Source organism: Erpetoichthys calabaricus, chromosome 3 (assembly GCF_900747795.2).
Source record: "Erpetoichthys calabaricus chromosome 3, fErpCal1.3, whole genome shotgun sequence".
Lineage (NCBI taxonomy): Eukaryota > Metazoa > Chordata > Cladistia > Polypteriformes > Polypteridae > Erpetoichthys > Erpetoichthys calabaricus.
In genome coordinates this window covers 245,250,770-245,267,726 of record NC_041396.2, presented here as the reverse complement: position 1 = coordinate 245,267,726, position 16,957 = coordinate 245,250,770, and the positions used below count along the sequence as shown (strand labels likewise).

General features: G+C 35.6%; 1 protein-coding gene across 1 annotated transcript in view; it reads right to left on the bottom strand.

Annotated features, from left to right (window-relative positions):
• l3mbtl3 (L3MBTL histone methyl-lysine binding protein 3) overlaps positions 1-16,957 on the bottom strand; it is a 155,271-nt gene that overhangs the window by 109,860 nt on the left and 28,454 nt on the right. Inside the window, exons 4-5 of the mRNA XM_051924217.1 lie at positions 10,720-10,873; positions 2,754-2,901 (exon numbers count right to left, since the gene is read on the bottom strand). Coding sequence (XP_051780177.1) covers positions 2,754-2,901; positions 10,720-10,873 — 302 coding nt within the window. The remainder of the gene's footprint in view (positions 1-2,753; positions 2,902-10,719; positions 10,874-16,957) is intronic.

Genomic DNA, 16,957 nt, shown 5'->3' with positions numbered 1-16,957 from the left:
GATGAGGGATTTTAATGTGCACATTGATGTGGAAACTGACACTTTTAGTAAACGTTTTACTTATTTGTTAAATTCAGTAGGATTGTGAAAGGTCCAACTCATAATCATAACCACACATTAGATTTAATTATAACGTACAAAGTTGAAATTCAAAATTTAAATATTACTCCATTAAATGAAGTTATTTCCCATCACTACTTAATTATGTTTGATTTGGTTCTTCCCTTACCAATAAACACACAGATTAAAACAGTGTGACATCTAGACTGCAATCCTGCTTCAAAATTTATAGATATTTGAGTAAGTCAAGTGTAATTGTGGAAAACCATTTAGATCAGTTAATATCGAATATAAACATGGAAAACAATTTAGATCAGCTAACATCACATTATAATATGACCTTGAGAGATGCTCTCGACACAGTGGCTCCCCTTAAAACAAAAGTGATCAAAGCGCATAGAAACTCTCCCTGGTTTAATGAAAACACTCGGAAATTAGAGTGTTGAATACTGGAGCGCAGATGGAGAACAACAATGCTTCATGTCTTTCAAATTGCATGGACAGAGAGTGTTAAAAAATATAAAAAAAGCTCTCTTTAAAGCGTGCTCAGATTACTATTCTAAAATAATAGATAGCAATAATAAAAATCTTTGAGTACTGTTTAGAGCAGTGGCTAATATAAAAAAGGGAAGTCAGATCTACAGTGCAAAATACCAACAGATATTAGCAGTACAGACTTTATGAACTTGTTTAATGAGAAAATTTAAAATATAAATTCCCAGATCTCAGTATCACAGTGCAAACCAAACACTAGCTTGGCAGATCCTGTCTCACATTGCATTCAACACTTTAGAAATTTTAATCCTGTAACTGTGCAGGAAGTCTTGACTTGTCCCCTAGATCCAGTGCCAACAAAAGTAATAAAAAGTGCAATGGATGTTCTTGCAGCGCCAATTCTTAACATTATTAATAGTTCATCATTGCATGGCACAGTACCTGATGCACTACAAGTGTCAGTCATCAAACTGTTACTTAAAATGTCAGACCTAGACTTAGTATACATATACTTGATAATTATAGACCCATTTCAAATTTATTTGAAAAAGTAGTATCCAATCAGCTTCAGTAACACCTTACGCATCACAATCTACTTGAGAAATTCCAGTGTGGCTTCCACACTGGTCATAGTACAGAAACGCGTGTTGTAAATGACATTCTGATATCCTCTGATGAAGGAAACTCCACTGTAATTATGTTGTTAGACTCCTCCCTGTGTGGATAGTGCTTTGAGTACTGAGAAAAGCGCTATATAAATGTAATGAACTATTATTATTATTATTACTTGTCTTTAAGCACTGATAAAACAGAGATGTTAATTATTGGAGGGAGTGATGCTGATCGCAACAATATTTTGTCATCATTTAACTTGGTGCCACTGCCCCCCTGCCAAGTTGTTCTGCCTGCCTAAGCTAAAGTCATCTCTGATGGAGGATCGCAGGAATCATCGGGTATTGGTGTTCTTTCATTGGATTGGCTAGCCCAGCACTGATTCAGCTGTGGAATGGCCAACTGGGGGAGGCAGCTTGATGGCCAAGGTCTCTAGGACTCTGAACAAATCCAATTCGTATTTTGTGATATCATTTACATTGAATTCTACTCTGTACTTGTTATATTTCTATTGCACTCTTATATTGTATTGAGGATTACTTGTGTTCTATTCTGTGTACTGTATTGTATTTACCCCCTTTTTTGACACCCACCGCACGCCCAACCTACCTGGAAAGAGGTCTCTCTTTGAACTGCCTTTTCCAAGGTTTCTTCCATTTTTTTCCCTACAAGGGCTTTTTTGGGAGTTTTTCCTTGTCTTCTTAGAGAGTCAAGGCTGGGGGGTTGTCAAAAGGCAGAGCCTGTTAAAGCCCATTGTAGCACTTCTTGTGTAATTTTGGGCTATACAAAAAAAAATTGCATTGTATTGTATTGTACCACTACTACTACAGTACGGTATAATCACTCCTACACAGGGAAAATTTACAGTCCCCAGTTAACGTTATAGCTATGTTTTTAGGATTGTGAAAGGAAAACTAGAGTACCAGAATAAAAACTCAAGCAGACATGCTGTGTAAATTCCACAATGACAGTAAACACTGGAGCTGGAAGGTGACATCGCTAACTACTGTGGCACCTTGCTATCCTTTATGTTCATATTTTGGAGAAAATGCTAATTCTGCGTTCTTGATAAAGCTCATTTACTTAAATGTTTCAAATGTTCCTCAGAGATCACCATTAATTTAAAACAAACACTGACATCCTACTTAGCTCTGAAAATTAACATTAACACTAAATTAACATAATATTTTATCACAATCTTTCATTTTTGGGTGGTATAGCTTGTTATGAATATATTAAATTAATCTAAAGTATAGATTTTCTTGTGATTTGACACTTGTAATGGCAGGATATAAATCATTTATGCTACTGTTACTGTTTTCATTTAATTTGGTTTTGTCTTTGTGTTAGTTGTTTGAAAATCTAGTCAGATTTAAAAGTAAAACAACAATTTAGTACATACTGTACACATATTTCAGTATGTTCTATTAGTATGAAGTGAATGTTAATTTCCTATCAAAAAGTTTAGAAAGCTACAAAAACAACATGATGAATCTGATCAGAAACACAGATGTAGAAGATCTTAAAAAAGATACAGTATGCTACACTAAAATGAATCACAATAAAGTCAAAACAGATTAACTGACTGGGTCATCCTTCTCCTCCTTGAGCTCCTGCCCATTTTCCTTATGATGTCCTTGAATAATCACAGGCAACTTCAGTTTTCTTTTCCTGATGCTTCTAGACAATTCTTCACAATCTGACTTAATATTCTCATTTCTTGTTGTACGATTGCTTTAAAAGAAACAGAAAAAAATGTTGGAATAAATTAAGCAGATAGTGTTCCACAATAGCCTAGGAACAGACAGTATATTTTCTAGGAATGAAATTCACTTGGTTAGATATAATTTTGTATAGGCTATTTAATTACATAAGTAAAACAAAAGACAGTACTTGACTTAATTATTTTCATACGCAGTCCATGTTCAGTTGTTTCTAACGTCTAAAGAGTTCTAACCAACTTTCCCAACAAGAAGTCCTGTTTGATGATCATTCCTGATACCTTTTGAAAATATCAAGTGTTTTATAAAATGTAAAATAACCTAAAGATGTTTTTATACCTAATTTGTTTGGTGTGTGTTTTTTTTTTTAATTCTGGAAAGATTTCCCCAATGTTCATTTAGGTAGATGTGAACACACCCATCGTAGCCTGGGGTGGACCAAAAAAAAAGAATAAGTAGGTTCCAAATTTGCTAATACTGCAAGTAGATACTGTATTCAGTTCTATCAAAGATTTTTTTTTGCATCAAGACATAGCAAAAATTCAGGCAAGTCAGAGGCCGCAGAATAACATACTGTATTACACTGAATACTCAAGTTTTAACTACATTTCCGATAAATACATTGTTTGATCCTGTGATCTTCTTTTTGCTATGGTCTTTGCCAAATTATTAACCTCACTGTAAAGTAATGAAACTGATCTCTAGGATGTCCACTCAATTGGGGTTTTATGCTTTTTGAAAAAACTATGATTGAAGTCAGACATAATACTTTAAACAGAAGCACAGCTAGCCTTAAATGACTTACTAGACTTTTTCTTATTAAATTCTGCTGGACATACATGAGAGCCTGTAGATTTACTCTGAAAATATGTGACAGGGTCTTCAATCTTAGAAAGTCTCAGAGGTACTTAGTGTTTTATGCAGATATTATTTGTCTCCAATGTTATATATGCTCTCCTGTTCTTCCTGAATTTTTGTAAAGCACTTTGACCATTGGAAAGGTGCTATATAAATACAATGTATTCTTCTTCCTCTTCTTCTTGTTATTATATGGTGACCAGATTTTTCAAAGTGCCAAACCAAGAAACTTGTGTGGCACATATCTTCACGCACAAAGCACATCCTCATTTGTTCAGTGCCTGATTTATGTCATCATCAACAGTAAGGATTTAGGGCACGGGAAAAAAAAAAACCATTCCCAAATGAATGTATAGGATTCCACACAGTGGAAACAAATAAATGGCAATATGGTCTGTTTTTGTCTGATTCTTGATCGTCCTCACAATGCTGTTCAAGTTTAACACAAGTTCATAATCAAGATTTCTCTTTTGTAGTTTTGTGTGCTCCATTTTTGGAGTTAAGAACACGATGATCTGAATATATTGTGATGATATTTCATACTTAGTAGATGGCAGACTGTTATAACTGGAACACTATAATATTCTTTAGTTATTTACACATAGCCTGAAATCAGGACTGTCTCTGTCACACTGACGCCACCCTAGTAAATTATAATAACAATGAAATAGTAAATTGTTGTAATCTGCAGATATTGGAGCTGTGGGCTTGGTTATGTGTAAGTTTAATAGTACTAACTACATGTTTATTTTCTCTGCACAAAATGGCTTATCTACTTCATTCATATCTAGATAACCCTTTTTTTCTAAGTTGCAATTTACCTGTTAAGACTTAAAGCATGGGGAGGAGGGAGATGTATGCCTAGATTCCTGTGTGTGCCATGCTGAACTTGCCAACAGAGGGTTTCCAGCCTGCGAATGCACAATCAACCAGAAAGGGGGACTTCCTAGTCTCATAGTGTATCATTAGCTTGTATTGGCTGATTGTGTCATCAGTAGATTAGATTATTTTAGATTATTTATTTATAAAAGCACATTTAAAACAACAGAGGTTGCACCAAAGTGCTGTACAAAAAAGCATTAAAATAAACACAATACAAACAATCATGCAAAAGCAGATTAATAAAACAACCAATTGTAACACCCACCACAATCCCATCATATACAATGAAAGACAGAAGAAAACAACTAGGTCTTAAGCCGACTTTTAAAAAACTCGATCGAGGATGAAGACCTGATGTGCAGAGGTAAGTCATTCCAAAGCCTAGGAGCAACAACTGAAAAAGCTCTGTCTCTCCTAAACTTCAGCCAAGATTTTGGCACTACAAGGAGCAGTCGTCCAGATGACCTCAGTGCCGCTTAATGACACATAGGGGTGAAGGAAGTCACAAATATATTTTGGTGCAAGATCATGCAAGGCTTTAAAAACAAACAACAAGATTTTAAAATCAATGCGACACCTCACCGGTAGCCAGTGCAGAGAGGCTAAAATGGGAGAGATGTGATCCCGTTTTCTCGACCCAATCAAATATCTAGCTGCCGCGTTCTGAACCAGCTGAAGGCACGACAGAGCAGATTTTGGCAGACCCACATATAAGGAATTACAGTAATCTAGGCGAGATGTAATAAAGGCATGAATGACTGTTTCCAAGTCCTTCTGTGATAGAAAGGATTTTAGTTTAGAAATTTGCCTCAGTTGGTAAAAACTGGACTTTACTACCATGGAGATTTGTTTTTCAAAACTTAGTGATGACTCAAAGATGATACCTAGGTTTCTGACATCATTATGAATCATTGCTGCCAAAGGTCCTAACTGCATGCCGATTTCAACTGCAGATGTGGTAGGACAAAAAATAATGACTTCTATTTTATTTTTGTTTAATTGCAAGAAATTTTGTGCCATCCAATATTTAATATACTCAAAGTAGCAGCCTATCACAGGTGAAAAAAGAGGAACATTTACAAAATATACAAGTTGGTGTAAACACTGTCAAGGTAAAATTTAAACAGTAAACTAATTGAATAATAGTTGAAGTCGCACCAAATGTTTTGCTGTTTTAAGACTGACTAATTTGAAAATTTTCCAATACTTTTCAATGGGTGATTTTGAAATTTTAAAACTGTTTATAAGTGCAAACTGTTCAGGATATCTCAATTAAAAATTGAACTGTCTTAATAAATTTCCTTGAAGAATAAGGGTGTCACATTTCATTAAAACTGGTCCACAGGGGGATGAGTTATTTCATGCAGACTGACAGTCACAACTATCAGAATAGGTGCTTTAAAGGTGTAGCTGCTAAAGGTATTTTAACTTTCCTTTTTTCCTTGTTTTCCCTTTTATTTCTTTTCCAACCATTCTATATTAAAATGAGTGCTGTATACGCATCTATTCAGGCATTTGTTTAGTAAGGATTTTCTTTCTTTCTTCTCCTTACCAGTCATATTCATATATAATTTGGTTGACGCAAGGATTTTCAAAGCTTTCTTAGTGCTGCACAGTACTGTTTTGTGTGGAAGCTTTCATATTTTATAATGGAAAACCTAGGAAAGCATTTATCAGGTAAGCAGTGAGCTCATTCAATCTGTAAGCTTTCCTTAATGACATGTCTTAAATTTTTACAAGAATTCTGAAATAGATTTACTGGGATTACAAGACTTCACTCTCCCGGTAAACCTGTAATTCTCAAATTATACGCCATCCCAATCCTGTGCATCAGTTACTTGTTCCTGCAGCTAATTTCAGTTTCTACAGCAGTAATATTATTATCTGTCGGCAATTGCTATCTATTCTAGTTGCTCAATGTTAGATGTTGGGCCTAAATTTCACATCATTAAGCTGGGCACCATTCTCATTCATCTTAAATTCCACATGGTCATTTCTGATCACTGAATGGGGTCGTATGCATATGTTTAAGCTTTTTACTTCCTTCATACTGTATCTACATTGAATCCAGATTCCTCAGATCTTCCAATTACAAGACATTCTGCACACTGTCAAACTCACAAATCCACTGCTGTGAAGTATCCTTTTCTTAGATGGGGAGAAACTATTGGGCGACTTGTTTTTATTGAGCAAATCTAGCTCCTGATGTATGGTACAGTTGTCAGGGCTTATATCTTTCACAATCACTGCTCCACCTCTACTTGCAGCACACCATAACTTGTCCCGCTTCTTGATGTTGTTATTTAGGAGACACAGCACACTGTATAACAATGTCAAAAGTACATTAAAAGGGAGAATATCCCAAAAGAGTAAATGAATGAATGTAGAACACGATCGTTAGAGGATACAAATATATATAAAGCATCTATGTCTGGCAAAAGGACAAAGACACCCCATAAAAAAGCTTTAAGATGAATAAATAGTCCTATTCAATTGTTATGGTGTTTGTGAAAGTGAACAAGATATTCTCCATGAAATTTACTCTGGCCTAATGGTTAATTCATCGTAGTGTTGCCCTAAAGGCTGCCAATTTAAACCTTATTTTTGGATCATGCCTAGGTAGAGTCAAATACCGAATCTAACTCAGCAACAACTATACAGAAACACATACACATGTATTTTAGCTCTGTACTTTGTATAGTATTCACTGCTGAAAGGTTCTACATAAAAAAGGATACTTGTGCTCCACAATTTCTGTGGTGAGTATTAAAGAGGTATAGTGGCAAGAAGGAATAATGGTTAACAGTAGCCAGGTTTCTATCCAAGGAGTTTTTGCGAAAAAATATTTAGCGCTTCAAATTTTTTTACCGATATAGCTGATGGAAATGCTAATTATCGATAAAATGTTGTACATGTCGACATAATATTTTTCCGTTTAACTTTAGCGCATAAATTCCATATCGATACTTCAGATGTCGCAAAAACTACTTTGGAAACAGTTTTTGTCGGAAAAAAGGGCTTTAACGCAAATAAATGTGTCACATTTTCATCACGTGCAATCAAAACGAGAATGGCGGAGCGGCTCGCATGGTCTGATGAAGAGAGTTTTTTTTTTGATTAAACGTCGTTATTTTGTATTAATTCAAATTTCAGTTTTAATTAAAAACCTTAAGGGAAGCAGGTTAATTCAGTTGTTATCGCACTGTGAAGGGATGTTGAAAGTTAGGCTCACCTGTACAGATCCGATGCTGCAAACACAGCTGCATCATGGGCACTTCCAGGAGTGCCAACGCAAATGTCTCGTATCATGCACCTGTCATCAACAAGGGCCTGGAGAACAATAGATGGCCACCCTTTGCGATTAATGTAATCGCGGTAGCCTTCCGTCGGGGGAAGAATAGGCACATGCGTGCCATCCAGCGCACCGTAAATCTGTGGCACAAGATGCACCAAGGAATTGCGGTATGCAATTTCATTGGCCTCTGCTACAGTCGGAAGTCTGATATAACGCCGCATTAATTTTTCTTTAATAGCGGTGCACACAGCATATACACATCGATGGACGGTAGTTTTACTAACCCTGAAAGTTTCTCCAACTACTCTATACTCGGCGCAGGTTGTCAGCTTGTAAAGGGCGATGGCAATCCGCTTTTGGCTTGGAACCGGTGGTCGGTGGCAACCTGTGATGGGCGCAACATCAGGACTGATGAATCCACACAACATCTCAAACGTCGGCCGTGTCATTATAAAATGTTGCAGCCAGAGATTTTCTGTTAAGTCTCTCCACCACCTCCTCCCAGAAGGTCTTATTCTGTCGTCTCTCCCATACCCGTGGGTTTCGTCGCACTGGGGTACTTTCTTCGAGCTCAAGGGCTATCAGACAAGCAACTGCTTCATTCTGCTGTCGTCTTCGGATATTATGTACAATTCCAATTATTTGTGAAACTGAAATAACAGTAAGCTGGCAAATTTCAAAAAACTGTCTGAATAATCTCTCCATTTCTTTGTTTCTTTGTTTAGTGGAGGGGGTGTAACGTGGAAAACAAAAGGTAGATAATTTGCGACATACACAAAATTATGTATGGAAACGGCTCAAGGGCAGATTTTTTTCGCGATACAACAAAAGTTATGCAACAGTTCGTTTTGGGGGGGGGGGATGACGTCATCACGCACACCATTTTATCGATAAAAAGCCAGTTTGATGGAAACAGGCTGGAGACAGCAAATTTCGCACATTTTTTTTACGTATATTCTGTTTGTCGATAACAAAACGTCGCAAAAAACTGGATGGAAACTTAGCTACTTTTACCTTAGTACCAGAGATCTGTGTTCAAATCACCACCTGCACGCAGTGCTATCTCAGAGATGAGCAATCCTGATTTCAAATCTGTGTTTTGCATTCCATGATTGTGTAGTAACTACGACATTGGACTTAAAACCATGAAGCTGCTAGTTCTCTCTGACTCTTTTGTATGACCATGAGCAAGATACTTAAACAGCCTGTGCTTCTACTTTCAAAAACATACGTGGACAATTGCACTTTATCAACCAAATAGTCAATAATAATTATGAAATACATCCAACAGGATAACATTTTATGCAGACCTTCTGGATTTGGTTATTTTTTATGTTGTGCATACTCTGATTCTGAGAATTTTTGTTGTGTTCTCATACTAAGAATGATGCCAAGAATGCCAAAGTTAAGACAAATGATGTAAACAGAGATTAACAGATCAGGATGCTCCGATCGATCAGCTGCTGATCTAAATCTGCCGATTTTCAGTAAAAAATACTCACTGGTGATGGGTAATCTAGCCGATCACAAAAAACATTTTTCAGCCTTTGTTTTGTTAAGATTTACAGTAATTTAGTTACAGTGCTCCTTTACTCCATATATTGTGGTGGTTAAGCCAGCAAGTACCTTTTTTTTTTTTTTTTTGCAGCAAACTTCCTGCAGTATAAACAATGAGCAGCATGTCGAAGCTTGTCTTACCAAAGAGCAAGGGGCGATTGGAATATTAACCTTTACGTTAAAGAAAGTGGAGTAATAAAGTGAGAAGAAGGAATCGACAAAGTCATCCTGTGCAATTAGATAAACAGCAAGAAAAGCTACGTTAATGAATCTAGGCCTTTTTACTCCGTCTTTTAAATTAAAACATACACCGAGTTTGGAAAGTGAACTTGTTCATTTTTAAATGGAAAAAGAATAGATAAAGATGAATTTCAAATTACTGCTTATTAAGCAACAGGCTTGTTAGCTTAACAGCAAAATGTATCTTTTACTCAAAAACCTTTTAAGCATGTTAGTCATGTGTATTCTTGATAAAAAACTTACGAACATTTGATACATTTGTGCCTGTTTTAAAGATTTGTGCTGTGATCTTTCAATGTAAGTTTTGAAAAGAAACAAGTACTACATAATTAAAATGGTAAGCCATATTTATACTTACACCTCAAGAATTACAAATGCCTAGCTGATACACTGGAAAACAACACACCTGTTTAAATATGGGAAATGCTTATTTTAGGAGCAAAAATGCTGTAGTGTAATTAATGATCTAAATGCTTAAAACCTATAAGTGCATTTATATTTACATTTAAACAGTGTTTAATTGTCAATATCACTTGATTGTGTGAGAATATATATATATATTTGTGTTTTTTTGTGGAATGTGTATCGGAAGTGATGTGCCTGCTCTTGAAAGCACCCTCTGCCAGGCTCCAGTATCTTCACACCCTTCTAGCTTTCACCAGAATGGCTATACATTCCTCATTGTTTTCGTGACCTGTCTGACATTGTTCACAAACAAACTGTTGCCACCAACTGACCACAAAAACATTTAATAATGACTTCTCCATTCAATGACCTTTATGCCATGGAGAAATTAATTCAGGAAGCATTACTGTTATTAACACTCCTGACAATGTCCTCATTTTCACACAGGCATTACCTGCTCCATGTTTGCCAGGGTCATTTTCTCCCCCATTTGAAAGGTCATGGCTCTTTCTTGTCCCTGACCTTCTTTGTTCAACTGTGTGTCCACTACTACGGATATACTGCATTGTTAGATCTAGTTCATCAAATACTTACACCTTCAGAGTTTCATGGAAGCACTTTTCACTGCAAAACCTTCCATTACCACTAAATTCCTGTAAAGGGCCACTCCCCTTACAGCGCTCACAGCACAGTGAGTCAGCAGTGGCTCTGTCTTGATTTATAACAGTGGGCCATGTATCTGAAAAAACTGAAACAAAGAAAGTGTTTTTTAATAATTGTGTATTACAATAAAATCAGACTTAAAAAAGTTATGTTAAAGTCTTTGCGTGACTTTTCTTAAAAGCACAGAATTAATCTGAATAATTCATTTCAAAATTTCTCTGCATAAAATATTAATTTCAGTATATATTTCATGAGGTTATTACGTATCTCAGGTACTTTAGAGTGACCAATACCAGGACTGTGCCAAGGAGGGTGGCTGCTTTATTAAAAACAAACAAGCTGAAAGACTGACAATCCTAGCACATGGATGAAAACAAGAGAGAAAGCATATTTGAACTGATTAATTGGGGAAAAAATGTACACATTTTCTCTTCCCATTTGTGAATATGCTCATTTGGCTACATATCTACTTGGCAATAAGTGTATTCATGAGAAAAACCAAGCAGTACAACATGAGGCACTATTTACAATGTACAGCATTTCACTCATAGCAAATGGGTAATTATTTTATACAAAACACAAATCAGCTTATCTGACTTACTAAGTACTTTGTACAAAAAACACTTGAGAAAATCTCTGGCATAGTTATAATTAAGAATTCATTTTAAGTAAGAAAGCGGTCATAAACTTTAACCCAGTGACTGAAGGAATAATATTCAAATCAAATTTGGAGAACTGAAATGCATATACTGAATATTAAGATAATGTCTCACCATACTGAAATGTATACAATAGTCAACTTTTTCAAAATCAACTTTAACCGTCTAGTGATCTACATACAATTAATACATTTTCTGGGTGTTGGCAAATAATAACAGCACAAAAATCCAGGAGCTTGTGAAAATCTGTGTATTGTGTGGTAACATTTTTCAGAGCATGCACGTATCTTACCAGTGTACTCAGCATGCATATCGAATTGAATCTTCTCATCACAGAAACATATGCTTATTATTACTTTATAAATATGTTCAATGAAATAAGCATTATTATTTTTCTTTCCAGTCCATTCTCAAACCCGTTTAACCTCCTTATTGTTAGACCCAAGCATCACTTGGGTTGTAAAAACAGTGCTAAAAGCAACATTAGCGAGTGTCACTCAGGCAACTGTATAGACGCGTCTTGTGTAAGCTAGAATGTTACCCAGGCAATGATGCAGATATGTCTTCTTGTATATAAGGCTCTAAACAATCTTGCCTCTCCCTACATTTTAGAATGTCTGTTTTCTTATATACAGAAAAGCAATCTTAGATCTGCAATTACTGGTTTGCTCATTATTCCAAGTTCTAAGCATAAGACAACTGGTGAAGCAGCTTTCTGTTCTTATGTACGTAACAAACCTCTAAACATCCATTTTTTAATCTGGCTTTCCAGTAATTAAAATACAACATATAGGTCTGATGATACATTTAGCTCTTTGATGTATAAATAAGTACCTTGCATTCACCCATAGCTTTCTCTGTTTTTTTGTCTCCCATCCTGTGTGGTATATGTATGTGCCACCCACACCTGCTCAAAATGCTCTATTCTGCAGTCACCTGGGGTACTAGAGGAAATGAGGAGGCCTTGGAAACCTTTATTGACGACAGTATCCACTGTATCCAGTAAAGGGTGGGTGACCTGCTGGCCTAGGTCATTCTGACTTCTATGATGCAGAAACCGATTACCATCAGACTTAACTATTTGATTGCTCACATCTGTCTTCTGACTGTGGCCCTCCAGAGATTTATTTTTCTCCTATTGCCCCAATCTTGGGAGTTTTTTTTGTTTTCCTCTCCTCTGTGTCAGCTGGTTAACCAATCCCATTCAGGAATGAAGAATTACTACTCTATGTCCATAATCAACCGAAAAATCTATGGACTCTTTTATTTGTTTTTGTATCTTTTCACTAAATGTAATAACATCAAACTATTTCTACTTAATGTGTTGCCATGTAAAGAGGCCAAAGTCAAATGTAGGTATATACTGTATATTTATTTATATATATATATTGTGATGGACGGCTGGCAGCTCATCCCGGCTGACACATCCAGGCCGCTAGATGGAGTCCTCCCTGCAGCATAGAGGTGCCCCGGATTCCCACAGGGCATCATGGGAGATAGAGTTTGGATTCACAACCCTGCTGGGTACCGTGGGTGTCATTGTGTGATGCTGCAGGGAGACGCAGGGGTTTTTATTTTCCCTATAGCCCGGAAGTACTCCCAAGTCACAGGGGCGGAAGAACAGAAGTACTTCCGGGCTGAGGAAAAATATAAGTCTTCATCTGACCCGGAAGTGCTATTGAATCACATGGACTGAAGGACAGGAGCACTTCTGGGTCAAGGAGTATATAAAGGACTATGCGAGACCCAGCGGGAGGTAGAGTGACGGAGCTGCTGGGAGGAGAGGAGGATTATTGTTATTGTTATTATTAATGATTTATTGTTAATTGGGGTGATTGTGGTGCACTGTAGCACAATTTCAAAGAAACAAAGAAATTTAAAATATATCTAGTGCTTTTACCTGGTGTCTGGACGTTTGTCTGTGGGGTTTTGAGGAGCGACAGCACCCTCTAGTGTCACAATATACAGTATATATATATTTAAATTAGGTCTAGTTGTTCTCTTGCCATCTTTATGAAAAAGGCTTTTAATTAGAAAACAATATAAACCTGTCTCTGATAAGAGTAAAGGTTTTTTTGCACTTTAGAATTAAAATTTTGTTTAACAATACCAAGATTGACTTTCAATTTAGTATACTTACATTTATTAGAAATTATCGTAATACTAATTAATAATAACATCCAAATAACTATGGTTTATCTTTATTTTCTCATTGATTAATCTGTGGAAAGCTCCTTGAATTGCATGTAAATGTATGATAAGGTACTATATAAATAAAGATATTATTATTATTATTAACACCAGGAGTTTGGGCTGACCCAAAAAACATAACTTCCCATAAAGATCTTCATAAGAACAGGAGCATTGACCAAAGATGGGCAAACATCCTCAAAGAGTGCCTCAATTATTGACTAGAAATTGAACTGAATTGCATCTGGGGTGGAAAACTGCATGCAGCCCACGAAACTATTCAGTTTTTGCATATAACAAGCTATAAAAGAAAGTACCAAATTTGTGCCTATAACATTACAGATTTTCTAAAAAACAAAATGTACCACTCTCTTCCACAAAATTAAAAACACAGCATAATCATAGTGATTTACATTTTCTATCACTCTCAAAATTAGATGTGAAACCAAAGACCTCTGTCAATTACATATTTTATTTTCTAACACACTGAGGTCTATTTAACTCTGCAAGCAGACTGCTTAATTAAGGTGACTATGGCTATGATATACAAAGAAATTCTCAACATAAAATGTATCTGTTCATTTAATTCTTGGCAACCCAGTTGCAGATCCCACATTTCTAGGCTTAAATCGTGAGCTATGATGCTGTCTATATTGAATTTGCATGTTGCCCTATCATTCCTTATGGTTGTTCTGCAGGTACTCTTGTTTTCTCTCACATCAACAAAGAAATGCACATTAGATTTAACACCGTTTCCATATTATCAACAGGTGAGGCTCTGCCCTCACATGACCCTAAATTATATTATTTGGGTATGACAATGTTATGTCATGTAAGAAAAGGTTCATATTAACTTTACTCACTGTTTCAAGTTATTCAATACTGTATGTCTTTCAACCAGTTCTAATTATTTTATTTGTACTTTATAAGCAGCCTTGAAATTATTGTGCATTGGAGAAAATTAACTGATCTTTGCTTTCTAGAAATCTTTATCATTACTTCGTGAAAAACTCTGTTTTCTCTGGTTTCCCTGGTCTTCTACTTCTAGCAGATTTATCTTTGCATAAGAATATGCCTGATTCATTAACTATCTTTTTGTTGTTCCCTTTTGTCATCATCTTATATAAAGAGGCAATCTGGTGGCAGATCACACCTTCAAAATCCTCGCTTGAACTCCCACTCAAGAGATTTTCTGTAAAGAGTTTACATGTTCTCCTCTATTAAGGCATTAATTTTCTCCCAGTAATCCAAGTGGGGAATGCTATAGTGCTGTTTGGTTTGAGTAACACGTATAATTCCAATTCAGATTACAATTAATGATCATTTCACTGCAAGAACAGCCAACAATTTATCTATAATTTTACAATATACAAATGGGTAAAGTGAATAAAATGACATTTAAAATTATAAAATGACAACTAAGGAAAATAAAAATTGGTATTCATTACATGCTGCTTCACTTATGAATACCCAGGATTTTATCTCTATTCTGCAAGTTTGAGGACATTGTTTTTAGGTAACAGAACATACAATCTAATGTCTTTTCTTTCTGACAGTGTTTTCTTTCTTGAAAACTGGTGAATAATTTTGAGATAATGGCAGTTACATACTCATAAACAGTGTGTTCTACTGTAATATTTATACATATAGAGAATCAGAAAGCTAAAGCTGATTTCTTAGATTGCTGTGTACACAATGAATACAGAGAAATATAGAAAAGATCACATAATGTATATTGTGATTAGAAATCCATTCTTATATCTATTTGCTGATACATTTATTCCACTACACAGTCAATTCCTTGTAGCTCTGAGCTAAAGGCAGAAACCAACCTTGTATGGAACTGTCAGAATGCTTCTTTGGCCATGTCAGTTCAACATTTATTATTGAAATGCAGAGCTTGTACTCAGCCTTCACAATTGTTAAATAAAGCCAGCATTAGCAAAATAAAAGTAAAAGCATCTACCACATGTATAAAACCTATACAGTGGACAGACCTTTAATTGTGATTAGAAGTTTTGTCTTTAGAGTGTAGAGAATGTATGTATAGAAAAGCTGGCAGCATAATGCAGTCTCTGTTATTTAAACATATATCCTTTGAAATGCACAGCAGTTATTGTTTGTAATGACTTAATAAAATCCATTATATGATAGAAGCATATAAAAGAAAATATAAACAAAAAGATAGATAGAACTTTCAATTCACACAGCAAAAAGAATTTAAAATCTTTTCAAGTTGTAAAAAAGCTTCCATTCTGTGATTTACTAAAATTTGGTCGGCTGAAATAAAATATAAATGCCTTGTATCTCTGAACATCTTTGTTAACAACCTAACCCACTAATCCATAGTAATTTTGGTATCCTCCCCCCTTCAGTGCACCTTTAGAGCTTGAATATTGTTTTGATAGATCACATTATGTCTACTCATTTCTTTTATAAAAGAAGTACAGAAACCAATACCATATCGTTTTCTATCATTTCCATTTAGCTTTGATTTTGTAATAATAATGTCATAATCATAAGATAATACTATTGCTTTTAGATAATTCTGATTTGAATGATACTGATGATGAGCTGTTGATATTCCAACACATGAAGCTAAGCATGTTTGGACCTGCCACTACTTGGATGACAGACCATCTAGGAAAAGCTTGGGTTGCTGCTAGAAGAGGGGGGGCCAGCAGGGGGCACATACCATGTGGTCAGAATGCAGATCCCAATGCATCCTTCAGATGAGACATAAAATTGTGGTCCTGACTCTCTGTGGTCATTAAAGATCCCTGAACATTCTTTGTAAAGAGAATGGTGTATTCTGAAGTCCAGGTTAAATTGCCCTCTATGGTCTAATCATTCTGACCTCTTAATGTTCGCCTGTTTCTAATTGGCTCTCTCTCTCACCACTGTAATACCTAATAACTCATGTGTGATGAGAATACTGGTGCAAAAATGGCTGTCGTATTATCCAGGTGGATGCTACACATTAGTGGTGGTTAAAGTGGCTCTTACTCACTATGTAAAGAACTCTAAGTATTGAGAAAACCACTATATAAATGTAAAGAATTATTATTAAAATAAACAAAAATTTTATTTTTCTTCAATTTAACATTGTTGGATTATAAACATTAATAAAGGAGTAATGTAATATATTTAAATGTAGAGCAAGAGTTTCAGACAACCAGTTTAAGTTGTTGAAAGATTTTGCTGATTTCCTCATTCACCTGCTTCTTTGCTTCCCACAGGAACTTTATACACAATGATCAACTAGTTCTAGAGGTAATAGTATTCACCAAAAACATGAACGCTCTTCATAGTCGTAACTT